This window comes from Ochotona princeps, chromosome 27 (assembly GCF_030435755.1).
Source record: "Ochotona princeps isolate mOchPri1 chromosome 27, mOchPri1.hap1, whole genome shotgun sequence".
Classification (NCBI taxonomy): domain Eukaryota; kingdom Metazoa; phylum Chordata; class Mammalia; order Lagomorpha; family Ochotonidae; genus Ochotona; species Ochotona princeps.
The window spans coordinates 18,058,720-18,086,404 of NC_080858.1; the positions used below are offsets into that span (position 1 = coordinate 18,058,720).

The window sequence follows — 27,685 nt, forward strand, 5'->3', positions numbered from 1 at the left end:
AAGAGTCAGTACATGCACTTTATCACTTCCCCATCATGAGACCAGCAGATATCTGTAACACACTCCCCCTAAAGAAAGAGACAGGATGAACATTGGAGAGGAAGATTACCACTTATCTTCTGTGCCCGCAGTGGAGGGCCTGAAAGGACCCAGCTTTGGGACCAATTCGTGAAAGTCTGTGAGCTCTGGAGGAGCAAGGCCTCCCCCGCTGCCTTCTCAAGTCACAGAAAGAATGGTTTTCGAGAGTTCAGGCCAGTGTCACATGCTTGGTGTATTTATTTCCTCCCACAGTCTGGCGCCAAGACACACACAGGACCAGTGTTGGACAATGAGTTTTCCAGATGACAAATCGTCTGATATTTCAGTCTACTTCTTGTTCATGTGCTATCCCAAGTATATTTTCCTAGATGGAGATTGGGGAGAAGAAGAGAAATAGATTCTCAAGATTCCAAGTTTGATTCATGGCTGAAGCAAAAACACATGCCTGTTAACTCCTTTCTTCTCATGGGCATGGCCTGAGGATCAGGCTGCACTGGGGGCTGGGAATGGCTTGGGAAGGTGAGTGGCAGCCTTGCTATGCCTGCAAGGAAGACATAAGCTTAGAGCTTATGTTACATAGTGGTTGTAAACAGCTGGGGCTTTGCACGAAGATGAGAATGCTATGAGGCTGAATGTAAAATTCAGAGAAATAGCTACTGGGAGGTCGATGGTGATGGGGGCTGTGAAGTTCCCCTTTCAAAGTGTGGTGGAAGGGTGAGATTGCAATGTCTGCCTGCATGGCCACCCTGTGATGTGGGCTGCATAGTGAGAAATGAGCTTGCATTGCAACCAGGGTAGTACTTTATTCACTTGATTCGTTCATTCTCTGTTCTAGAAGTATTACCTGAACATCTCTCCTGTCTATAAAATAATGAGAGCTATGGAAGGAAACAGCCATGAAATGGGAGGATACTGTGTGAAGAATGGAACTAATAGGGCCTTCAAAAAAAGCTTATGGGAAAGCATATTACAAAAATCAGTGCATAGGTTTCAAAAGCATTCACACCAAAAGAAACTTGTCTTTTAATTACACATTTCCATGGATTATTTGAAGTGCCCTGGTACATCATGGTTGCTTTGTAGTTCTCACAGACTTCTTTACAGTTACGTTGGGTAGATTAAATGCTACTGCAATGGAATGTGGAGGATTGAGATAGTCTGAAGCCCAGAGCTTTGGGAGAATTTGTGTACCACATCATAACTGGGATGCTACTGAGAGACATCAGGATGCCCTGGGGAGCAGTGCAAGTTCCTGTAGGCTTATCACCCTGTCCTGTTTAGGAAGACAGAGCTATCATTCTTTTCTACATATATGATAATGTGGTTGAAAAATGAACCCTTGAGACATAGTCCATTGGGAATGTGACCATGTTTGCATCATGATGGCACAAACATGAAGGATTGTGCAAGGCTGGAGACCGACGAAGCCCTTGAGCTGGAGTGGTGAGGAAAGGCTTGGGGGCATAGGGGGATTTGAGGGTGCTCTGGCACAAAATGTAGGAGTGAACTAATGTTGGGGAATAAGTCTCCTTTTTAGAACTAGTGGTGACCTTCCTGGTTTAAGGGCTATTCTACGTTGTGAAAAAGGAAACTGGAAACACAAAAGACGAACTGAATGGGTGGTCGCTGAGGACGACAGTGGGCCCTACAGCCTCCTAGGACCAGCTGCCCTTCTGATGGACAAGAGATGGAGCTGGTCGGAAGGTCTCAGGGTCACGGTGCTATTACTGGCTCCTGGACCATCTAGAGGAAAGAGGACTAAGAGTAGTGAGGAGCAAAAGCCTGTTCTAGAAATGGTCCAGGCCCACTAAGACATACATGCTAGGGCGGAACATCTTGACAAACAATGTGAACATGGCAATGGTAAGATCTTCAGGACTGGAGATAAAGGATAGGGAGGGAATTGAGGCTGAGATATAGGGGAAAGGTCTGTTTTACTGATATTAAGTCATTAAAGATACATGAAAGTTTGTTTGCTATTTAGTTTGTAGCAAACTGTCCCTGACAAATGCAGGAGTCAAAGCAGCAATGGCAAAATGTCATGACTACAGAGCTCAGCATGAGACTGGCTCTCGCCCCATCAGTGTCTCCAAGTGAGAGGAACAGCCTGTCAGGCCGGTCTCATCACCAGACTTCCGCTGCCTGCATAGTGTGTGAAAACACAAATGATATCCATGTAAACATTTCATATACCAGTATCTGCTCACTTCCTGTTATCTCCCTCCTTTCTGCCCCATACATACCCCACATACTCTCAGGGAGCTCAGTAAATATTTATTGGCGATAAGGGTTATCACTAAAAATAGGTCCCCCTCAATGGGATCTATCTATTGCCACTCAAGTATCCTAAACCCATGAGAAAGGCTTGCTAGATGTGTTCCGTTTCTTGAAAACTAAAATCTTCATGTTTCTTCTCCTTTAAGCTCTGAGAAGATTAGTTTTTATTGACTCTTTTTTAAAAAGCTTTCCTTAAAATCTTTTAAAAATGGATTTGCACTTATTAGAAAGGCGGACACATAGAGTGGGAGAGAGATCTTCCATCTGCTGATTCACTTCCCAGGCGGTTATAACATTGAGGCTATGCCATACTGAAACTAGGAGCCTAGAACCCTAACTTGATTTTCCATGTGAGTGGCAGGAACCCAAGTAAATGGGCTGTTGCTTAGGATGTGCATTAGGAGGAAGCTAGATTGTTAGCAGAGAAGGGACTGGAACCTAGGCACTGTAGTATGGGATGTGAGTTTCCCAAGCAGGTGTCTTAACCACTGTGCCAAATGCCCATCCCCTGCTTTCATTTTTTAATAGGATACACTTACCCATCCACCATGCTGCTGAATCCAGGATGAGAAGTTCTCTTTTAGGTACTTGGCGCCAAAGCCCAGCACCTTGTTCATTGGGTGATTATCAATAGCTGTGAGCTTGGCTATGGCATCTATTGCAAGTGCAGCCTTAAAGCCCTGAGCTTTCACCTCTGATTCTCCTCTGGTGTCCACACCCTTGAGGAACTGGTCTGTGATGGTCTTGACAACAGAGTAGGACAGTCCCTCTGGGAATTTACTCTTCAAAGTCATGTCCATCTTCAGCTGTGTGGAAGTAGAAAAACATTCAGAAGAGTAGGTTGGTCCTGTGGGGTAGATGAAGAGCACTTTCCAGCTCACACATGGACCACTAAAGCACCTGTGGGAAACCCTGGGAGTCCAGTCATAGCCATAGTGTGTTGTCTACAGCACCAGGCTGAGCCATGTACCTGCCCTGTGAGTTCACTGGGATAAAGACGTGGCACAACTGGAGATTTGACCCCTGACAAATGTTTCGTGGGATCTTGCAATGGGCAGGGTCTTTAGATAGCTCATATTTGGGTCTTCACCCACAGGGCTTCCAGTCAGATGAGAGTTGTAGAATAATGCCAAGTGCACATGGCTGGGCAGTGTAACAGAATCTAAGCTGTTCAAACCTTGTCTTCCTTCTTTATAGCCATGCAGTCTTGGAGAGATGACTTAACCTCTGCACTTCATTTCTAAACTTGGATGATCATGGTACCTATTGAGTTAGACATGAAAGAGAGGTGCTGGAGATGTCAGTCATTTTGTAGAACACTGGGAGCATGGGATGGGGTGGAGAAGGTCAGAAAGATTCCCTGAAGTGCATATGATCACCTTGTAAAATACTTAATCCATTGGTTGCTTTCCCATTTTTCTGCCCAATCGATTTTACCCCCAAGCTCTTCCTTAGTCCTGGCATCTCTCTGCTTTAGCTGTTTTGTACTACCAGGCTTTACTTTTGAGAGAACCAAATAGTTCCTCTATTTCTTGTAAATATCAGGCCTTATGTCATCAAGTAACATAAAAAGGCTTTAAAAAGTCCTATCAGATCTGCACTATCTTTTTATTCTGTCCTCGTGGAAAGCTGTCCCTAAAATGTCTATTAATATAATGGATGCTGTGTGAAACCAGAAGCTTCTTAGTGGACAAGATCTAAAACTTGGCTTGAAAATTCTCTGGGGTGAATATTGTAACATAGTATTGTAGCCGGGGAAAAACTATGGAAGATGGCCCAAGTACTTGAATTCCCTGCTATGCCTGTGGGAGACTCAAATGAAGCTCCAGGCTTCTGGTTGCAGCCACCTGGGGAGTTAATCACTATCTCTCTTTCCCTTTCATATATATATATATATATGTATATATATATACACATATATATATACACACATATATATACATATATATGGAGATTTATTTGTTTTTATTGGAAAGGAAGAGGTTACAGAGAGAAGAAGAGACAGAGAGAAAGTTTTTCCATCTGCTAGTTCACTTCCCAAATGGCTGCAATGGCCGGAGTGAGCCAATCCAGCCAGGAACCTCCAGGTCTCCTATGTGGGTGCAGAGTCCCAAGGCTTTGGGCCATGCTCCAAAGGCCACAAGCAGGGAGCTGGATGGGAAGTGGAGTAGTTTAGACACAAACCAGCACCCATATGGGATCACGGTGCTAGGAGGTAGGGACTTAGGCAATTGAGCCATCATGCCAGACTCTGCAATTGACTTTCAAATAAACAAAAAGAAAAAAAGATGATCCTCTCTTTTCATCCATGAGGAGCTATAAGCTAAACAGCTATTCAACTAGTATTGTTTCTAAGAGGAATATTCGGAAGATCGATCAGATGCTATGTAGAGCTGTGTCCTTTGTCTGAACCACAGCCACTCGCCCACTTTGGGAGAAAGGATTCTCAATGATTTACAGATTTGAAGCAGGAATGACCAGCTTCCTCTACAGCCAGGAAGGACTTCTGTTTGACAGTGTGCAACTGAAGAAGCATGGCTCCAAGCCTTAGTGGGTGCCTGGAAGTCCAGATGCTGCCAGGATAGTAGAAGGATCAAACACTAGTGGTAGGTATCATGCACAGTAGGCGAAACACTGCTTAGGCTGTATTGGAGTGCCTGGGTTTGAGTTATAGCTCTGCTCCAAATCCCTACTTCCTGTTCATGTGCTCCATAGGAGAGACGGTTCAAGTACTTGGGTCCCAGACACCACATGAGACAGGATGGAGTTCCCAGCTCCTGCCCCTGCCCTGGTCCAGCTCTCCCTCTTGCCAGAATCTGGGGAGTGACCATTAGACTATCTCTTTGTCTCTGTCTGGGGTCTCTGTCTCTGCGTTTAAAATAAATGAAAATAAATTGGTAATGATAATAAAAAAAATAACTAAATGCCAGCAGAAACACCTTGCACAGAACACCTGGCCAACTCACCTTGTAGTTGAACCTGCACTTTGGCCTCTCTGGCAGGTGCAGGTCCGGCCTCTGTGTATTCTTGGCGGTGGGTGGCTTTGTAGTGCTCCCTGGCTGTGGCCCAGCCCTCTTAGCATTGCTTCTCCCAGTATTTGCGAGGTGAGGGGGTGGGACTCAACATCCACACAGTACAAGGTCACCCCTACTGTGTGTCCAACCAATCTCTTTTGGGTAAATATGTAAAGGGAATAATCACAAAGATACCTCTCTCTAATATAAACTACCACCTGAAATCAAGATAGAGTGTCAGGTGCAGGCAGGTTGTTCAGAGTGGCCCTTTAAGGTAAAGAAGAAAGCACATCAGTTTTCACAGCCCAAATCTTCACATCACCTCTGGTCCCCAACCTCAGTGACCTCTGGTGGCTCACTGCAGGTCACCGCTCAGGGAAGCTGGAAGGGAGTGGCCATGAAGGCCTTAGAACTTCAGAGTTGCTCAAGAATCTTTTTCCTGCTATGGTGGCTGGCAATGGGAAGATCCTTCTTTTGTATGGTAGCCTAGGACCCTGATGGGCAGTCCCCAGGGTAGAGTTCATTTTTACAAGGGGAAGAAATTGCCCCACAACTGCCTTGGTGCAGGTTCTGGGATCAGGCAGGTGTTCCTTAGGTCATGTTCACGTGCCTTGTGCTGTTTTCTGCTTGCTCTGCATCCTCTCCACCCTCCACCTACAGCTCCCAACTCATGTGCTGCCTTCTTCTGTCTTTAGCCTCTAATATCCCTGGTTTTCACACCATTTCCCTTCTGTGCCATTTCTCAGGCCCTCCACCCTTCTAATGACTCTGAGCACACTCCTGCCAGAGTTGTCAAGAGCAGCTATGAGCACACTGTGCCAGGACAGAGTGGCTGCCCAGCTTCTGTACAAGCTCTGGGGGCCTGACTCCCTTCCTGTGGCCACTGGCAAAAACAAAGGACAAGGCTCCCTAAGCCAGAGCCTGATGGGTGTGTCCTCAAGATGACTCAGTGGTCTGTGGACAAGGGATATAGGAGAAAACCGTGTTCAGAAGAAGAGAAGCCCCTCCGGCTACACCGTGTGCTTGCTCGCCAGCTCTACCTGCAGGTAACATTTTCTACAGACTCCCGGTCAGAAGGATGGATCTCAACCTAAAGATGGCAGGAAGTCTACAAGTCTTCCCAAATAACACGAACCTGCCTCCCTGGCCAAACTGCTCAAACACACCTTGAGCAGAGTCTGGCAACTCCAGGCGAGGGAGAAAAGATTTCATAAAGGCCTCTGGCCTCTGGCAACTATGCCTCCCAGAAATCCAGGCAGCAGAGCCAATGCAAGGGTCTAAACTTTGCTGTGGATCTGTTCCACAGGGAGTGAGATTAGCAATTCTGTTCAGCAAGCTTTAATTTACTGGCATCTTTCCTTGCAATAATAAAGTGACTTTGTTAGTTTCCAGAAATTCCAGGAAGGCTCCAGAAGGGTTACTGATGCTTTGCAAAAGCGATTCATTTTTTTGAGATACTGCCAGTGAGAAGAAGTTAGACTCCAAGGGAAATAAAACTTACGACTCAGTGGAAACCAGAACTTTGGAAACGCAGTAGAGTGACAACCTGCAGCCCAATTCCATTCTCATGCACTATTGCATGGGCACAGAAAGAGATCACACTATCAGTGCAATGCCTGTCATACCTCTTTATTCAACTGATCTCCCGAATACTTCAGTAGCTCCACAATTTTGGCTATTATTTCATCCTCTTCATCTGCAGGAAGAAATTCCAGTTATTTGCTAAATACTGTTGAATAATTTTCCAGTGGTAATGCTTGTGGCTTAATGAGGGATTAAAGAAGAGACATGCTTTCTAATTCTTAGCAAACAAACCTTCAGCTCTGCTGCTCAGAGAAAATCGGTTCAGACTCTTTCCCTGCTTTGCCCACATTTCTGTTTTTCCTCTTCTTAGGCTTACACCTCACCTTCTCCCCCCGGAGTTTTCACTGTGAAACTCATCATACTTTTTGATAGAAGAATGTTGTTGAAGGCATCACCTGTGCTCTGCCTGCTCTCGTGTATGAATATGGCAGGATTTCCCTCTAGGCTTTACACTTCTGACACCATGTTGGATTCTCTTGTCTCCTTTGAGCTAGGTGCTGGGAGCTTTGAGCTGAGTGGAAGACTCGGAATTTAAGAGGGTGAATATTGTCTCTAGGCCACATCTTGGGTATCAGCTTCTTTCCTAAACTCAACTTATTTTCATGTTTCTGTTTTTTACATTATCTTTCAAATCCGATTGTATTTTATCTGATGAAAATGTGTTCTTTGCATGCCATGTCCTTGATCAGAAAGTGGGATATAAACTAGCTAATATAATTCCCCACCCCTGAGGTTAAAACGGCGGGTAGACAGCAGGCCTGCTAACAGCAACAGTGTGTTGAGTGTGTGTTGGAACAGGTGAGGTAGAGTATGATTTTTCTTGTCTCAAAACTTGTTAACAGCTGAGACAGGTGTTTGGCCTAGCAGTGAGGTTGCGTGCATCCCAAAGCAGAGTACCTGGCTTCCTGGCCCGGTTTCTGGCTTCTGACTTCAAATTTCTGCCAACACAGCAGGTGATGGCTCAAGTAACGGACTTCCTGCCAAGCACGTAGGAGACCAGAATTGAGTTTCTGGCTCCTGCCTTCATCCTGATCCAACCCTGGCAGTAATCAGCATGTTGAGAATAAACCAGTAGATGAGAGCATTCCTTCTCTCCCTGCCTCTCAAATAAATAAAAATGGATAATTATAAAATTACACATGACAAAAATGGTCATTGCTATAGGACAGATCCCGGAGAAAAGCCAGTTACTAAGAGAATGTTGTCTCTTACTTCTGCCAGTCTTTGGATCCATGCAGCCCTCAGGCTTGTCCCAGATAAGATGCAATATGTCCCAAAAAGGTGAGGAGACTGGGGCTCCAGGTACTGGTATAGTTTTTTTTTCTTCTTTTTTTTTTTAATCAGAAGCTGCTGCTCTTTGGGAAAGTTGAGGTCTTAATGTCTCCCATGCGTGGAAGATAGGGGCCTTAGCTTGGCTTACCATGTTATGTCCCATCTCCTGGACACACTGGGGCTAGCCATAAAGTGTCAGTCCTTTCTTTTGAGCAGACTCAGAGGCCTCTTCCTCTCCTGTAGCTCCTTCTTCCTAATGCCCCTGTGGCCATTTGTGGCCTCTTCTCTATAGTCAGGGATGGACAAAACCACCACCCTATTTCAGGCATTGGAACTACCAGCATCTTTGCAGGGGGAACTTTTGCCTTGTGCTTTTGGGAGCTAAAAACCCAGCAGTTTCTGTCTTGCATCCTCCATTAGGATTTGGGAAGAAAGAGTGTGTCACTGGTGAAGTTAGGCTTAAGCAGCTTCCCTCCCTCTCTGGGGCACTTAGCCCTATTCTCTTCAACTGTCCCTTCAGAGTGCACTGTCCCTGTAGCATGGTGGAATCGACACACTCTGTTACTGCTTTGGTTTTGGTGACAGCTGGTTCCGTTTGGTCATTACATCTCTGTTCTGGAGCAGACCTAGTATGTGACAGCCTTCAGCTTTACAGGAGCCCAAAACCATATAAACTCCTGGGTTCCTGCATGGTCCGACTCTGTACAAAGCAATCTGGCCTGGAACTACTAGTGGCACAATCAAGTCTAAGACTGTACTTCCCACTGTAGTAAGGTTGAAAGCAAACTTTGAGTTTCTCTCTCTCACTGGATAGACTTTTCTTGTGATATAGCTATGATCTTGCCACGTCTGTTCAGCCTGATGGTGTATGTTGCTGTCCTGTCCTTAGATCCCGTTGTCACAGATTCCCAAGCTGCTGACTTCTGAGCTAAATAAATAAAAAAATGTGCGTACACCTCTACCCAGAAACCCCATGCAGACACTCGGAAGGGAGATGTACCTTTCTTAGAACTTGAGGCTTCCAGCCCACCGCCTTCAAACTGAATATGGAGAGACTGTTTTGTCAAACTGGCACCGGAGCTTGGTCCCTGGAAATGCGCTTCTGGTGGTGGCCAGGAGTACACTATTTCAGCAACTCGATTGGCAATGGAAGAAACTTTGGGGTCCACAACTGAAACAAGACAAAACAGTGCTGAGAGAACAACCCTTCCCAGAAGAGCTGTGTGTGACTCTTGGGAATGCCTAGTTGCTTGGAATGAAAAGTCCAACCCTGAATGACAGGAACTTGCCCAGGGGATGTACATCTGGGGGAGGGGCCGGAATGCAGGAGGACACAGAGGAATGATTGTCACCTTGAATCAACTGCCCTTCTGTACCTGAGTTTGGGAGTCCTGCAAAATTAGGGTCCCGTAAGGAGAAAACACAAAATGGAGGGCTTGAGGGAATGCTCATTATGCTTTCATTTTTATTCTCTCTGTCTCCCTTTCTCTCTCTCTCTTTCTTTTTTAACATCCTTCATACCTTGGAGATCTGGCCTCTATGCCCTAGGTAGATAGGAGACATTCAGTAGTTTGACAAGCATTTGGAGGTTTTCATTGAGCAAAGAGAAATGTGTCTGCTGTGTGATTGCCCCTGCCACTCAAGTCCATTATCAAATAGATATCTAATATCCCTTGCTCATAATCTTGCATCTTTTGTCTCCACTATGTCCAATGCAAAACAATCAGTTATACTTGTAGCAGAGCAAGAATTAATCGGATTCAACCTGTTCTTCAAGAATTTCTAATCCTGCAAAACAGTTCTGTACATGAGTACTTCAACAAATTCATGGAAAATGAAATCAGCATACAGTTTGGAGTGTGGGCATTTAGCCACGCACTGAAGTAGCCAGGTTGGAGCTCTGGCTGTGGATTCTAGCTTCCTGATAATGCTCACCCTAGGAGATAGCTGTGATGTGTGAGTGATTAGGTCCCTGCCATTCGCATGAGAGATCTAGATACAGGCTTCTGGCTTTGGCCTCTGGAATCTGGTAGTGCTATAGGCATTTGGAGAGTGAACCAATAGATAAGAGTTCATTTATTCATTTTTTTCTCTCCAACCCTGCATTTATCTCTTGCTGACTCTTTCAGATAAATAGCAAAAAATAAAATAGAGTTTGCACCATGTGTTCGTAGTGTGCATTTTCCATGAAGCTTTTTGAACGCCCTTTGTGCTTTCACATTGGTTTGTGTATAAAGCATTTTGGGTCAGGAAGGTTTAAAAAGCAATGGCCCCTTGAATGTAATCAGCTATAAAAACCACGTCAGCTTTGGCCTTGGTTTGGAGATGGGGTGAGGTGGACGGGCAGGTATTTGTATTGTTGGGCAGTAAAGTTTTCATTGTTGATTTGTTCCTAAGTTCTTAACTCCTAAGAAGTTCTACCATCAATGTCTCCCAGAGCGCCTGAGTGGTATCACAGAAAGGATGGGCAATCATTGAAGAAAGTGCTAGAGTGGGGTTCTGGCTGGAAGGTTGGTGCACTCAGTGGGAAATTCTGTGCTTTGTAAATCATCCTGGTAAACAGGCATGGCTGAGTTCTGGGAGGGACACTGTCCCATGGGAAATAGGTGTTGGAACCACGTAGAACTGCCAGGGTGTCTTCTGGTCCTCAGCCCCTACAATTTCTGCATGTCATAAAGGCTCCAGTGCCCTCCTCTCATCATTGATCGACTTACAGCTAGGAGAGACAATGCTCTGCCCATCACACCTGCATTGGGTGAATCTAGGCGTTAGAAAGCTGTATTGTGTTCTACTTAGTTCATAGGATTCCACAGCAGATAAGCAGTGAGGTAGAGGTCAAGAAGAGGGCCAATGTCTTCTCATTTTAACAACCATACTGCTACTTCTAAAGACCATGTACACTGGCTAGTGTGATCCACATGTGGTTCTCCCATCGGAAGTCACCCTGTGTCTACCTTGCACACCAAAGGAACCAAAAGAGAGCCTGCAAAAGCTGTCCCATCTCACCCCTACCACATATCCCACACCACATTATGGCAGGGCTAGCACAAGACTGCCAGCAGGCACAGAAGTAACAAGTCTAATGGACCTTTGCATAGTGCATTGATTTCTGCAGGAACAAAGAAAGTAAATGTCGTGTGCAAGATGAATTTTGTTTTGATTTCAATGAACTAACTCTAACAGAGAGTCCACTTTGAATCAATTAGGCAAGGGAAAAGTGGCTAGAAGTTAAGGGGAGGACTGGGAGGCTGAGTAACCTTCACGGTCTATTACAAGGTTATTATGGGGCCAAAGAGAAAAGACTATGGCTAGTAAGGTGCTGTTCAGCACAAGGGCTGAGACATTTGCTTGAAAGAGAAGAGCAGGGGATGTGGGAGTGATTTCCACATGGTCAATCTGTTTCCTGTTCAGAACCTATTGTCTTCATTTTCCTTAGTAACAAACCCCTAAAATGTGAGAGACATTTCTTAGTCTTCCTTGAGTGGCCAATAAGATGGAGGAGAATTTGGGAGCAGTTTCAAGAAAAGCTCTCTAAAGAGGAGCTAGATTATTCAGATATTTCTAGAAGATGCCCTTGCTTGCTTTTGCTTGCTACTTAAAATGTAGACATGGTGGCTAGATTTCCAATAGCCACATTGGAATTTCAGGTGACTTAAGTATTGGAAGCCGCTAGCTGAGAAATGGCAATGTCCCTGGCAATGCCTAATGATTTTATGGAGCTGCCATTCAGCCCTGGGCTACCACACATTGGTCTTTTTTTAATGGAAGAAGTAAGTATGCTTTTGTGGGATGTTCTGTAGCATAGTGAGTAAAGCCAGCACCAGCCATGCCAGTGTGCCATATCAGAGCACTGGTTTGAATTCTGGCTCCTCGGCTTCTGATCCAGCTCCCTGCTAATATGCCTGGGAAAGCGGTGGAAGATGGTCTGAGTATTTGGGCCCCTGAGACTTCTAAATCAGTTCTAGGCTCCTGGCTTTGGTAGGGAGTAAACCAGTGAATGGAAAATCTCGATCTCTCTCTCTCTGTCACTCTGCCTTTCAAATAAATAAATCTCTTAAGAAACATTTATGGAAGATGAAATCAAAAGAAATTCAAGGCTTAGTTGACTCACAATACATATTTCCCACAAATTTTAAAAGATTGCTTGTATGCATGGATTTAGAATGTTTTTGAATCAAATGAACTTCTATTTTTGTTCTATTTTTCCCATAAATATTTTGAAGTTCCCTTGTATATTCGGTTATGTATAGTTATGGGGTGAGGCGGGAGGGAGGAGCAAAGAGGTCCCTTTGCCCCCAGCTTACTGTGTAAATCCTTGAAGGACAGAGGGTACAGTGCAGAGCCTCACCCAGCACTCTGGGCTGGCCCCCCGCTCTGCCACTTCCCAGCCAGTCCCTTTGCTGGGACCCTTACTACCTTATACCAGGGCACTTCAAGAAGTCTGGGGAAACTGGGATGAAAAGATATGTTTATCTTGACAACAAGAGATTTTGAAATCCACATATATGTTTTTCAAAATGCACATTTTCCACGAACTTCTGGAAGACCCCTCATCCTGTCTGCAGGAAAAGGTCCCCCAGATAATCTTGGCCCATACTTTTTTGTTCTGTGTTTCTAATGGTTCTGGTAAGAAATGAAAGTGATTCTACAAGTGAAAGCCTGGGCAGTTGCAAGAATTTTAAGCTTTGAAACATTACTGCCACCTGTTGACCAATTATTGAAAAATTCCCTAGGCCCATCCAGCTCAGCACAGGGGTAGGGACTTGCTTTAAAATCTGGATTTGGGCTCTGGGTGCCATTGAAGAGGAAGAAGATGCTTGTATTAACGTTTGGGTGCAAGGGGCAACTCTATACAGAGCCTTTTGTGGACACCTGTCACTCAATACAAGTGATTCAAAATGTGTCTTTTCTTTTTTTGGAGGTGAAGTGGTTTATGTTTTGAATTTTTTCATTTCCATAACAGGAAGGGAGCATGGGATATCCCAGTGCACTGAGAAGGACCCAACTTCTCTTAAGAATAAGGGTACAGGGGCCCGGCGGCGTGGCCTAGCGGCTAAAGTCCTCGCCTTGAAAGCCCCGGGATCCCATATGGGCGCCGGTTCTAATCCCGGCAGCTCCACTTCCCATCCAGCTCCCTGCCTGTGGCCTGGGAAAGCAGTCGAGGACGGCCCAAAGCTTTGGGACCCTGCACCCGCATGGGAGACCTGGAAGAAGTTCCTGGTCCCGGCATTGGATTGGCGCGTACCGGCCCGTTGCAGCTCACTTGGGGAGTGAAACATCGGATGGAAGATCTTCCTCTCTGTCTCTCCTCCTCTGTGTATATCCAGCTTTCCAATAATAATAAAATCTTAAAAAAAAAAAAAAAAAAAAGAATAAGGGTACAGGGCCCAGCGTGGTGACCTAGCAGCTAAAGTCATTCCCTTGCACGCACTGGGGTCCCATAAGGGCGCCGTTTCTTGTCCCTGAAGCCCCACTTCCCTTCCAGCTCCCTGCTTGTGGCCTGGGGAAGCAGTTGAGAATGGCCCAAGACCTTGGGATCCTGCACTCGTGAGGGAGGCTTGGAGGAGGTTCCTGGCTCCTGGCTTCAGATCGGCACATCACCGACTGTTCAGGTCATTTGGGAAGTGGGTCATCAGACGGAGGATCTTCCTCTCTCTCTCCTCCTCTCTGTGTGCCTGACTTTGCAATAAAAATAAATAAATCTTAAAAGAAGAATATGGGTACAGGCTAGTGTACTGTATCCTGGGTGAGTGCCAGTTCAAGTCCCAGTTGCTGCACCAGCAATCTAGCTCCCTGCTAATGTTCCTGGGAAAGCAGCAGAAGATGGTCCAAGTGTATGGGCCTCTGCCACCCACCTGGGAGACCTGGATGAAGTTCCAAGCTCCTGGCTTTGGCCTGGACCAGTTACAGCCATTGTGGCCATTTGGGGAGTAAACCAGTAGATATCAGATCTTCTTGCTCCCTTCAGAGAAATAAATAAAAATTTTTAAAGATTTTTTTTTATTGTAAAGTCAGATATACAGAGAGCAGGAGAGACGGAGAGGAAGATCTTCCATCCGACGATTCACTCCCCAAGTGAGCGCAACGGCCAGTGCTGCACCGATCCAAAGCCAGGAGCCAAGAGCTTTCCTCCAGGTCTCCCATGTGGGTGCAGGGTTTCAAGGCTTTGGGCTGTGCTCGGCTGCTTTCCCAGGCCACAAGCAGGGAGCTGGATGGGAAGTGGAGCTGCCAGGATTAGAACCTGTGCCCATATGGGATCCTGGCACATTCAAGGTGAGGACTTTAGCCACTAGGCCACCATGCCAGGCCCAAAGAAATAAATAAATTTTTGAGAGAGAAAAGCAGAAAGAAGCAGACAGCCTGAGCCTGTTTTTTAGACTGTCTCCTTAACACAGGCCTCTGGCACAGAGAAATAGGGATTTGGCCTGCAAGCTTATCTGTCAGCCTTCACTGCCAGCGTCTTTGTTTCTGCTCAGATTTGGAAAGAGTGGGACAATTTCTATGAGTGCTAATAAGGTGGAAAGTGGAGGCCCTGTGCGCCCTGTCTAAGCCTGTCTTTGGGAACCACTGTGCACACCAAGAAGGGAAGACTGGGCATGAGAGAGTGTGCACCCCAATGCCTACCTTCAGTTTCTGCGTCCACAGCGGAGATAGAGGAGATCCCCTGTGCAACAACACCACTGCTTTGGAACACTGGGGACGAGTCCTGCTCATCTTCCTCCTTCCCCAATACTCCCAAGAATGCTCTCCATGATGACTTTTTCTTGCCAGAGGTTAAGAATTTCTCACTGGATCGGGAGTTTCTGCTGATCCAGGACACCTGTGTCAGAGACTCATTTGCTGACAAGCTCTCCAGTCCCCTCTGGGACAGGCTTCCTGCTCTCAGGAGCTTGGGTGAGAAGGCAGCAGGTGTTTTCTTGAAGGCATGATGTCTTACGTAGAATGCCAGGATTTTGAATTCTAGACTGTTTAGATCATCATCTTCCAGGGGAATTTCTTCTAGGTCATTTGCACTGGTGCTGTGCATGTTGGACCTGTAATAACAAAGTCCGCATCATGTCCTTCTGTACATAGGCCATTGGTTGTGTGTAGGTTAGGAGAAACAGGGGTGAGACCTCAACATGCATATTTTGAGCACCAACTGTTTGGGCTGGGCAGTGTGCTATGTTATAGGCAAGCTGGACTGGCTATCTGCAGCACCAGTGGCACTGTGGGTTCACCTTCCAACTTGGCCGTGTTTCCTGGCCCTGGATTTGACAAAGTTAGGCTGAGGAGATCTGTGAGTGGTGTCTTCTGGTTCTGTTTTCTGATAGAGGCACAGAGCCTAAAATCACTGCCTGCTTCCTGTCTCCAGCATGGTTTTCCCTCCTTTGTGTAGAAGGGGTTCATGTTAGCTAGTGTGGAACTGTTCATCTTGGGGATGGATCCTTGATCATGCCCTGAGAAAGCAGTGGCCCTGGTTAGATGAGTTCTGCAGGAAATGAGGCTGGGCACCTACGGGACTGTGTCACAGTATCAGGTGATGACAGAGGGGACAGAAATGCATTCCCTGGTGCAGCCCAGGGTAGAGCTTGAAGCTCAACCCACTGACCACACGCACAGAGATGCTGCAACCCACTTCCCAAGTCCACTGTGCTGCCTCACCTACACACAGATGCTTAAGGGGGAATGGTTTGAATGGAGCTTGGGCCAACCATTCTTTTCCATTTCCTCATATTCCTGTACTATTCTAACATGAAGATGCTCTTTCTTACCTCCACTCTTCCCAGGCTCACATTTTGGAAACCTTTGACTGTCAAGTCACCTGACAACATTGCAGAAGGTATGCCCCCCCCCCTTTTTTTGTGCCTCCTATCCCTCTCCTATCCCACCATGCCTCTGTTCCCATGCACTCTGCTGCATTGCCAAATCCTTCCTGCTCTCACGTAGCCCACAGCCCCATCCTATTTGTTCTGCCACTGGCATATATCATGTGTCCTTACACACATCCCAATTCCACTTAGCTGTCTCTTGCTTGGACCACTGTAAGATCCCCTGCTGCTCTTCCTCCAGTGCAGACCCCACCCAGCAGCCCAATGATCCCATAACGATGTGCAACATGAGGGCTGGGTCGGACCAAAAGAACCTAGTGAACCACGTTAGTACTGTGAAAGGTGGTGCCACGTTAGGTGCCTCCGGGTTCAGTTACCCTGGTTCTGAATCAGATCCAGCCTCCAGATTAAGTATTCATTAACAGAGAACACAAGGAATAAACTAATGACCATAGGAAGCCATGACCCAAACCAAGTATGCAGTAATTTCTGTCAGACAAACACATGAGTCTCTGACCAGAAAACAACAAAAACAGAGGACAAGTGTTCAGACTAAGAGTCTAGAAACATATGAAAATACTTTAGAAAGTTCATGGAAATAAACATTAAGTTTTAGAGGGCAAGTGTTTAGTGTTTATGATATCCTACACCCCACTTTGGGTTACCTGGGCACAATGCCTGGCTCCAGCTCCTGACTCCAGCTTCCTGTGAGTGATACCCTAGAGGTAGCAGGTGATGGTTCAAGTGGTTGGGTCTCTGTCACTCATATGGAAGACCTAGACTGAGTTCCTGGCTTTAGTCCTTGCTTTGGCCGAGCCATAACTGTTTTGAACATTTGAGTATACCAGTAGATGAAAGCTCTTTCTCCTTCTTGTTCTTTGTCTCTAAAATACTGTATTTCAAAAACAAGTGGTTAATTTTATTTGGATGAATGCAAAAAGTTTTCAAAATCTGTGCATAAGAGGGATCTTCAAAAAATTCATGTAAATGTGCATCGTGAAAAATATCTGCATGGATATCAAAATGTTCTCAGACCCAGATGAATGTATCTTTTCATGCCATTTTTTTTTCATGGAACTTTCTGGAGTACGCTTGAGTCAAATGAATATACTGAGTGGCCTTCCTTAGATCCTATTTCACATGTGCTTGTGCTACAAAATGCAGATTTTTTGAGATAATAGGCAAGGTCTAAATATGGTGCTTGTCTTATATATTGAGGAAATATTGATAATACTGTTAAGTGTGGCCACTCATTATTGTTAAAAAACATGTACTTGTAAGAATGCAGTGTATGCTGTGCATGGAGAAATGTGTACCTAGTATAGGATATGAAGACTGGAACTCTGGAGGGCTTTCCTAGTGCCTAGAATAACACTTGACACATGGGAAGTACTTAGTAAGTGTTGGATAAAGGAGTTAATGAATGACAATTAAAAGGCTGTCCGATTAAATATAGGACATCCAGGGTCAGGAGTCAGGCAGAGCAGTTGGGTTGTGGCTTGGGATGCCAGCATCAAATATAGGGTTTTGGTTGCTATTCTGCTTCTGATTCCAGCTTCCTGCTAATGTTTAAGTTCTAGGATCCTGGCTTCGCTCTGGCCCAGCCGTGGCTGTTGTGGCCATTTCGGGGAGTGAACCTATGGATGGAAGATCTCTTTCTATCTCTCTCTGTTTCATAAATAAACACACGTCTTCAAAACAAAATAAGCTTGTGTGGGACTCCCAGAGCACTGGAAGGCAGGTGTCAGCTGTGAGCCTTAACTCTGTGACTTGGTGGGCCCAAACCCAGCCCTACTAACCTGAATGTGTATACCGTCTCAGTGTGCCCACCACCCCACATCTCCATCCCCTAGCTCTGTGACTCACTGCCTTGGGTCTCTACAGTATGTCCTTATGGTCTGCCACCTTGTGTCTCCATCCCATATCCCTGTGCTCCACTGCCCCATGTCTCCCCAGCGTCTCCTTACCTATACCTCACACCCTCTGGGGTGAACCTTCAGAGCTGCTTTTGTTCATCTCTTTTCACTTTCCCAAGGGCTCCCCTCCTCCCAGGAAAGGCTGTTCGGCTGTGCACCGAGTGTTCCCCTAAGAAGGGTCACTACAGGGAGTGGCACTGTACTAGTCGTGACCAAGGCCAATCTGAGCTGCTTTTGACTCTGGCTTCATTCACAGGGTGTGATTTTTCTTCCCTTCCCATGGCAGATAATGGAGTTGCACACAGCGGAACCAATAGAGTGGCTTCGTTTGTTCCTGGCCAGAGAGGCTGTTGGAACAGGTGCTGGGTCTTGTGCCAGAAACAAGGGGTGTGGAGAACTCTTGGCCACAGGCCCAGTAAGAGAGCTGCCTTCCTTGTACTAGGAACCAGCAGTCACAACATGTGCAACTTGTAATTCAGGCTCCTAAACTCGAGCAGAAGCACCATTGGCCTGGTGGCCACAAGCCTCATCTTTAGTCACTTTGCCCACTGCTGCCATTCTCAGTTGCTTGCCCTTGGCCTCCCCTCATGCCAGGTCTCTCAGCATCTCTGTTCTTTCTGCCCTGTTACCTGTAAGTGCCACATGTCTTTCCATTGTCAAGGTGAAATGAGCAGTAGGACCAATGTCTTATTAATGTCCCACAGTAGCAACTGAAGTGCAGATACAAAGCCTGAACTCATATTCAGCACATAACAGACAAAAGTGCTGATGGTGGACAGGAGGGAACTTTCTAGATGGCAGAGAGAAGGGCCTCCAACTTCACCTGGGTTTATACTCAGGGACGCGTCTTCCTCTGCAGGTCGGGACCCAAGTTCCCATGAGGTGATGGGGCCTGGGGCTCCAACCTGAAGGCTCCTGACGTTGGCCACAATCCCTGCTCTGAGGAGGAAGTCGGCATCTTCTGGTTCTCCAGCTGAGCCAGGGAAACCTCACTCCCAGGTCCGCACACACCTTGGCATACACCCAAGGACAGACAACAGTGTAACATGGAGAGCAAATCACCCCGATGTACGTTCTCAGCTGAGTGAGCCCAGGCTCTGCACAGCCAGAGAGAAATGAAAGAGAAACCAAAGAACTCTCTGTTTCCTGGAAACATCCAAAGCCAGGTTCTCGAGGTCTTCTGGCATCCCAGGACTCCCAGGATGAGGGTCCCCTCAGCACACCTAGCTGTCTGTGCCCTGAGGGAGGCAGCTGTGAGGCAGCCATGAGGCAGGCAAGACGGAGGACTGCTGCCTCCTGGGATTACCTGGGCTCCAAGCTGGCAGCTGTTTCTCCTGCTTCAGGCAGGTGGCAGCTAGTTGGTTTCAGCCTCTGAGCCTTCCTCTGCCTGCCACGGGGCATCTGAACTTCTCACTTAGCGATGTTCGTGGGTCTACAGCTCCAGGCTGTGGCCTCGGCAGGTGTAAGACTAGGACTGAAGTTGGACTTGGAGAAGGAAAGCCACTTCCTTCTTAGCTGAAGGAGGGGCTGACCTTTGCCCATGTAATGTGACTCTAATGTGAGTGCTGCATCCTTTACCAAACACCTTCATGGTCCTTGGGACAGTTGGTGGGTGCTTTCCTGGGACTTGTTGCTCTCTGTTTTGTCAGACAAGCAAGTGTTTTCTGATCACTTCATGTGTTACATGGATACAGTGCACATTTAATCTTCACAGCCTGGTGCAACAGGTGCCACAATTCCCATTGTACAGATGAGATCACTGAGGGGACAGAGGGGACAGTGTGGCTGTCATTTGAGTTGAGGTCCAAGTCTTGGTCTTTGTAAATATCCCATTTTTACTTGAAGGAAGGGAGGGGGACTGAGAGCACCCACCTGCAGGTTCAATCAGGCAGTTACAACAGCCAAGGTCAAAGTTTGGAGTCAGACCAGGTTTCCTGCATGAGAAGCAGGGGGTCCACCCCTTGAGCAATCAATCACCTGCAGCCTTCGTGGGTTAGCAGGAAGCTGGGGTCAGGAACAAAGCCGGGACTCAAACCCATGCACTGCAGTATGGGGTGAGGGCATTGCAAACAGTGTCTTTAACTGCTGTGTCCAATGCCCAACCCCAGATTTTGGAGTCTTTTTTTTTCGCTATCCATTATATTATCTTATCCTATAAAGTTCACAGGTTATATCTAAATGGAGCTACTGAAAATGTTTTGAAAAATGAAGCTCACCCTAGCGATAGTAGAAGGGTATTTCAGAAAATGTGTGGAAAGGTGGAATAAAAAGATCATTTTGAAGCAAAAAAATTATTGCAATCTACGTGTAACTTTTTCCAATTTTTTTTTGCATTGAAATAGCATCATTAGAGCAAGCATCTAACTCAGAGTAAAGTCGCATGTTGGACTGCCCACATTTTACATCTGATTCAAGTCCTGGGCACTCCACTTCCAGTCCAGCTTCCTGCTGATGTGCACACTGCGAGACAGGAGATGGTGCAAGCAGTAGATTCCCTGTCTCCTATGCGGGACATGTGGCCCAAGCTCTGGGTTCCTGGCTTCAGCCTGGCCCACTGATGACTGTTGTGGGCAGCAAAGGAGGCAACTAACAGATGGGGAATCTCTCTCCCTTGGTTGCTGCCTCTCAGGTCAAGCTGAAATGAAATAAATACAAAACTTAAGCTGACAAAACTATCGTTCTATCTCGCTGCCCATGGACTTTTCAAAGAACCCTTGTAAAAGCCACAAAAAGTCATTTAAAGGCATAATTTAAGAGTATAATAGTTTTTGCGGGTATATGATAAAAGAAGGAAGAAATATGACTTTATATTCTGCAGATTCTTAGCTGGCCAAGCTTGTAGTCATGAAGCTTTGTGTGTTGGCCTGAGGAGGCATATGAAGATGAAGGAAGTGTGAGTGGAGAAAGGGTAAGGCTGTTTTCACCCAAGCAGGACGTGAACCGGCCACTTAAATATTAAGCAAACAGATCTATGGAGAGCCAGGTGGTAGTTATGGGGAAGTTAGTTCTTTGGAGGTTTGAGGTAAATTTTCAACAAATCAAATTTATTGCAAATAACACAAACCAGTCTGATCTGTTTAGAGAGTGTTGAAGAACTGTTAAGATTTTTAAAAGTATTTTTTAAAATATATCATCTTTATTTTGGGGGAGATGAAATGTACATACTTAAAATGATTCAGGGATAAACAAAAAGTGTATTTTCTAGAACCAGGTCGTCAGTTTGAGTAATGCACTGTATTTCAAATCAGCCATGATAAAAAATAGTCCCATCAGTAGGCCCGTGGGCAGTGTCTGCTGCAGAGTCCCGTGGGGTACTGCCTTGCTGCCTGACAAACCTGAGTGTGTTTCTCCTTGTGGTTATTGCTAGCAAGTGGTGACCTAGGTGCCTGGGAAGTAAAGTAGTTCCACAAATGCTTGACATGATGGAGATTTTACAGACTCACTCTTGTTTTGTTTTGTTTTGTTTTGTTTTGTTTTGTTTTGTTTTCCAACCAGTCTTCACACTGGTTATAACTTTTTGGTACACGTTGATAATACTGAATTCCAAGATATAGGGACCGTGAAGAAAACAGACTAATAAAAACCCTCCCTGGGCCAGCACTGTGGCATGCCAAGTTAAACTGTATGCTGCAGTGCCAACATCCCATGTGCATTCAGTTTCTGATCTGGTTCCAGTGGTTCCACTTCCCATTCGGCGCCATGCTAGTCACACACAGGTCTTCCATCCACTGGTTCATTGCCCAGATGGTTGTTGGTGCTAGGCCAGATCAAAGCCCAAAGCCAGGAGATTCAGCTAAGTCTCCTACATGGACTCTGTGTGTGTGTGGACTAAGTACTTCTTCCATGGCTTTTTCCAAGCCATTATCAGGGAGATGGATTGAAAGCAGAGCAGACTGGACTTGAACTGGTGCTTGTATGGAATGCAAGTGTTGCAGGTGGCAGTTTTATCTGCTATGCCTCCATGCCAGCTTTCTCATAAAAAAAAAAGATTTATTTTATTTAAAAGATAGAGATCTTCTAATTCAGGAACCTGGAACGCCATCCTGGTCTTTCCACACAGGTGGGAAGGACCCAAGGACTTAGGCCATCATTGGCTGCTTTCCCAAGCATATTTGCAGGGAGCTGGCTCCGACAGAGTACCTGGGATCTGAAACTGGGCTCTGATATGGGATGCTGCTGAAGCCTGGTGCACCACCATCCTGGCCCCATGCAGTTTTCCCGTCATCTTCACCTCCCATCCTTTTTAAAGATCTCACACTGTACTGCAGAGGGTGTTTTTGCAACACTCACTAGCTCACGTTCCTGGGGATGAATCCCAGGATTAGAATAGAATCCTTGGATGTGAATAATTTTGAAATTGGTATATATCTCTGATTTTGGAATTGATTTAAATTACTACTGGAAATATGTCTCAGGGAACAATCCTTAAGTATTTGAATAATATAGATCAAAAGATAGCCCTGGGAGAATGCCAGAGTTTTGCCTGGGACTTGAAAGACCAGAGCAGCAGGTTGCAGAATTGGATGTCTCATGACCTTGGTGCTTTGACTCTCATGCTTGCTTAGTCTCCAGGTTGAAACCCAGTGCAAGTGGGATCAGAGATGGAAGGCTGCAAAGGAAGAATGTGACTCATTCAAATGCAACATTTCAGAAATGGGGCACGGGAGAAGCACTGCTTGTTATAAAGTGTGCCCCAAACATGCCGTTTTCACATAAGGGTTATTTTGAGTTGAAGCAACAAAAGAGTAGACATGAGAAAAACTCTCTTTGTTTCTGCTACCTCCCCCAACTCCAACAGCCTAATATTAGGAAAGCAGGAGAATTGTTATATAACCTATTTATATCTTCCTTCTTTTAAAATTAAAAAACAGTAAATAAATAGAGACAGGCAGAGATCTCCCAGTGGTTCACTCCTCAAATGCTGACAACAAGCAGGGCTGGGCCAGGCTGATTGCAGGAACCTGGAACTCAATCCAGGTTTCCCACATGGGTGGCAGGGAACAAGTCATTTAGCCATCCCCTGCTGCCTCACAGGGTTCCCATGAACAGAAAGCTGGTGTTGCAAATAGAATTGGGCCTCAAACCAGACTCAGATATGGGATGCCAGCCAGCCAAGTGGTGTCTTCCCCACTGGACCCAATGCCAGCCCTACTAGTATTATCTCTTACATCAAAGGAAGTCTTGGTAATCAACACGCTTTGTTATGTCTGAAGGGCAGAGGCACTGGGTACTCTAGGAGAAACAAAGGGAAACTTGGAGGAGGAATTAACGCTCATCCTGTGATAGAATTCCTGATTATTAAGAGCCAATTCTGAGCATTAAGCAAGCCTGGACTTTAAAGGCAGGCACACTTATATGGCTATGAGCTCCAAAAATGTTCAGCAGTCACAACTCGTACTGAGTTTGTGACAGTTCTTATTGGAGCTTTGCAGTGGGCACTTTCGGTGATGCTCATTTACAGATCAGGAAATCAAGGCGAAGAAAGACCAAGTAAAATCACCCAGTCACAAAGCTGCATATGAAAAAGCCCGTGCAATTTGACTTTAGAACCCAGGACTTTGACTCAGGCCCATCTTCTTCCAGCAGTTTAGATGGATCTATCTGTCCTTGCTGATACTGTTTTTGTTTTATTTTGGGGACTCCTATCTACTGCTGGTGACTTTGGGCTAGAGAAAAACTGATAGGTGCCAAATGGGCAAAAAAAGGTAACTTAATATCTTTTCACTGAAACATTGGAAACTTTGGGGATTATCTGACCTTATAGGAATATTTTCCTTTGCTTGCTTCTGAGTGGGTTGTTTCATAGCTGTGCAGACATACAAACTCACTGAAGGGAAATGAACAGGGGTGCAAATAGTTCCTCCTAGGAGAGTGGAAATGGCACCCTGTGGAATACACTTGTCCTGTAGGTGCTGACCAGCTTTTCTAGCTTGCCGCAAATTCATTTCAGCATTTCTTTCCTGATGATAACTGTGTGGTGGTTGGTATTCTCCTTTGATTTGGGTATAACACTTCATTGTTTCCAAGTAGATCAGTTAGTTAGAATGTCTGACACTTGGAATTTTGCCTTATTTCCCCTCAAACTCAACAGTTTAGTCCCCAAAGCATTATGTCCATGGTACCAAGAGAGTGGAAATTTAATACAGCCGTGGGTTTCAGGGTCAGGCCTATGGGAAGTGATTGGGTTGGATTGAGTCACTAAGGGGAAGACTGTAAAACTGAATATAGGTGGTGCCATAGACTGGCATGCCCAGTGCTCTGCACTGTCCTGGGAGTCTCCCAGCAAGAAGGTCCTGTCAGATAAGAACCTAGACCTTGGGCCCCTATAACCGTGAGCCTAATTGAATGTCCTTGCAGAGTGGGCTGCCCTGGGTATTCTGTTAGAGTGACTTAGAGCTGATTACTGCTGAGAACAAGGGTGGCAGAGAAGGATACGCTCAAGCACAGAGTAGAGTTGGGCTCAGATGAGCCTGAGTCAAGTTTGGTCAAGGAATGAGTCTTTGCAAAAGAGAGGAGAGGGCTTGAAAACAGAGCAAGAGGCCAGGGGGACACTCTTGAAAATGATGATGACAAAAGATGAGAAAAACAGAAGACAGAGAAAGAAGAAATTCTCTGTAGTGATTTGATCTCTACTCTTCCAATACAAACGGTCTTCGATAGAAATCGTGGAAGCTTTGGATATGTCAGAAGATGGCTCAGGTTTGTTCAGCAGCAGTATGGGGAGACCAAGACCACCCCTGAGAGGGGCCTGAGGGTCAAGTGTAACTCACAGAGTGTCGATCAGCGGCAGGTCTGAAAAATTTCACATTGATGTTAATTTCCTGCCATGCTCTACTCTGGGTTGTCAAAAGGATGATTTATGAATTGTTCAAAATGTGAACTTCCCATATTCCTGGAGAGGTGATCAGACCAGAAAATGCCACCTCCCATGGCTTGGGAGTGTCTTTGGGGCAGTCCACATTCATTCCAGCAGTGCTTCTGATGAAGGTCTCAAGTGAGACTCATGGGCAAGATGATACCATCATTGCAAAACTGTTAAGCTGGCTTCTCATTTATATTTGAGTGTCCATTGACAGAATGAATGACTTGACCTTTCTGGAGAGTTCACTTTTACCCTTCCTTCCCCAGATGTTTTAACGTGGGCAAATTGCTCAGTTTCTCTGGTTCTGGTGAAAAACACCTCAGTGTCTAACTGTGATTTTGTGAGTAATCGGTTCTTGTGTACCTGGAGGGATGTACTGTAGCTCTGGGTCCCGTCCTTCATTCTGTTGAACTTTTGTGATTGACTTAGATAATGACAGGCTTATAGATGAAGTACGGAAGTAGGAAAGAGTATGAATTAAAAAAATGTTTAGGCCCTGAAATCAGGTCTGGATGTAAATCTTTGATTTGTCACATCCTAATTGGTTCTTGAGCAAGTTTCTTAACTTCACTAGGCTGACAAAAAATGACAAAAAATGGCAGTGCTTGACCTGCTGCAGGGATGGAACTGCTGAGGAAGGTGTGCGTGCAGAATACTTAGCAGTGCCTACGACCAAGTCAGTGCTCCAATAATCATCAGTAGTTACCATTATTCCGAAGCTGGGAGGTAATATCAGATCATGTGTCAGGTTCCAAAATTACTGTAGGGTGAAATAATGATCTAAAACTTAGCGTTTTCTTGAGTTCAAGGTAAAGTCTAACATTTAGGATCAAGAGTGGTTTATTTTAGGGATTTTTAGATGGTTGTTAAGTTGCGTTAATAGGACTGTGAAAGAAGTTATGACACCTCTTTAACCCTCCCTCAGACCTGGTGCCATGAGGCAACTTTGCATAGCTGCTAATGAAAAACTGAAGAAAAAATGAGAAACAACCTAAAAAAATTGAAATAATAAAAAGAAGCCAAGCCATATCCTGTACTCTTACCACTCAGATCACACCTGTCCCACACCTGTTTGTTCAAGGTTGAAACTCCAACTCATGTCCCACCTCTTCTTAGCTTTTCCACATCCTTATAGAGTCAGGCTGCTCTCTCCCCATTCCTACAGCACTGTGAACTTTGAAGGTTCATTGTGTTACTCACCAGTCTTTGTATTAGAGTCCATCCTCCATGCCTCTGTCTTTGCCCTGTTTGCCTGAAGAGCAGGGAGATAAAATTCTTGTTAGGGCCCCATTGAGCTTGTGTATTGGCTTGGTTATTAAGGTTGGCTATATGGCTACATGGTTCCCAAGAGCAGAATGAGGACCAGAGGCTGGACATCGTCTGGATGTAGATTTCATCTGGCTGTAGGAAGCAAATTCTTTGCAATGACAGGTGCTAACTGAGAAGTTGTGTACCTCATGAAAAGTGAGTGAAAGATACTGAAGCCAAGGTGGGATGCCCACTCTCAGGGATACAGTAGAGAAGGATACAGAACTTACCAGCTAGTGTCCAGCATCTCTACAGAGTGTGGTGACCTTGTAAGAGTCACGTGCGACTGCAGACACAGTAGCATCACAGGATGCTAATGGGCTACGACAGGGTGAAGCATTGCCCAGGTGGGCTGGGGCTCACTCTGACTTATTCATGGTCTAATTGGTCCAGTGTGAAATAGACTGTGTTTGGCAGAAAGTCAGCTCTGTTCCCTTCTTCCTGTCTTTCCTGCCAGCCATATCCCTTCCCTTACATTTTCCCACTCTGCCCTTGGTGTCTGCTGCACTCAGAAAGTCAGCTTCCTGATGAACTGTGGTGAAAAGTCCTGGGTTTCACCTAACAGCATCTGAGGTGTCTGAATCATGAGGTCCCGAACCCTCGGGTCTGAGCTTCTGTGTTTGGTGTTGTCACGTGGACAAGGAGTTGCCAGCTCCATGTCTTCCAGGCACTTAGCCCCTGAACCACAGCTTCACTGCTTCTTCTGACTGCTCTAGTTCTCAGTGTGTGGGTCTAGCATTCTTTTACTATGTGGGTCCCAGACAGGCAGTTATCCATCAGTATTCATGGAGGGATTTGTTTCAGAACCCCCAGGGGTATCAAAATCCAAGGAGACTTGACCCGTTTATATAAAAATGATGTAATATTTGCAGACAACCTTCGAAAGCGTCCCTTACACTTAAATAAAAGTATTTATTTAAGAAGCAGAGTTACAAGGAGAAGGGGAGAGGCAGAGAGAGAGAGACAGAACCTACATCCATTGGTACTCCCTAAATGGTCCTGACAGCTAGGACTGGACCAGGCCAAAATTATTTTTTTCCAGATATTTCCCACCCATGATTGGTTGAATCAGTAGCTATGGACACCCTGAGTCTGGAGTATGAACTGTCACCCCCTCCCGCACCCCCCAGGGGATTGTTCTGTTTGCACAGACTGCTTGCCGACTCCCTCAGTCTTGCTCTGAGCCTCTGAGCATTCCTCCCCACATCAAGGTCCTGATGATGACCTCCTATGGAACACCCCTCCACATCTGTCTGTTTCGCTTTATGTCACACTTTTGCTTCCCACCCTTAGCCTTGACCATCTCTGCCCCACCCTTGGGCCTGGGAGAGAATGTCTATCACCTCTAAACCCAAACTGATCATCTCTGAAGTGTCTTCTAGTATAACGGTAAGTCCTAGGCAATACCAAACTCCAGAGTGGGTTCTATTTCAAAAGTTCATTCCAAGGGACGTGCTGAGAACTCACATTTCCCCCTTGCAGTGACATTCTTCATTGTGACTGGTCGTGCCAGTGTACTCCAGGGGAGTCCATGTAACCTGTGGGGTTATGTGGACACCCTGGAGCTGTAGAACCTCTAGGAGTCATAATGGTGGTGTGGAA

General features: G+C 45.8%; 1 protein-coding gene and 1 long non-coding RNA gene across 4 annotated transcripts in view; one reads left to right on the forward strand and one right to left on the reverse strand.

Moving 5' to 3' along the window:
- The window catches only part of LOC131478106 (uncharacterized), a 28,252-nt gene extending 778 nt beyond the window's left edge, over positions 1-27,474 (forward strand). The window contains exons 2-3 of the long non-coding RNA XR_009244298.1: positions 27,126-27,180; positions 27,377-27,474. This is a non-coding gene — a long non-coding RNA (uncharacterized LOC131478106). The remainder of the gene's footprint in view (positions 1-27,125; positions 27,181-27,376) is intronic.
- On the reverse strand, positions 1-27,685 carry BCL2L14 (BCL2 like 14). Of its 3 annotated transcripts, XM_058655718.1 has the most exons (8): positions 27,551-27,685; positions 25,976-26,027; positions 23,671-23,776; positions 14,811-15,220; positions 9,187-9,357; positions 6,956-7,026; positions 2,856-3,122; positions 1-403 (listed from the first exon to the last, which is right to left on the reverse strand). In XM_058655718.1, the coding sequence occupies exons 1-8, from the start codon at positions 27,569-27,571 to the stop codon at positions 362-364; spliced, it is 1,140 nt and encodes a 379-aa protein (XP_058511701.1). In that variant the 5' UTR covers positions 27,572-27,685; the 3' UTR covers positions 1-361. The 3 variants fall into 3 exon arrangements, with proteins under 3 accessions (XP_058511701.1, XP_036353264.2, XP_058511702.1); XM_036497371.2 differs by lacking the exon at positions 23,671-23,776 and having other exon boundaries at positions 27,551-27,626; XM_058655719.1 differs by lacking the exons at positions 23,671-23,776; positions 25,976-26,027; positions 27,551-27,685 and adding an exon at positions 19,220-19,399.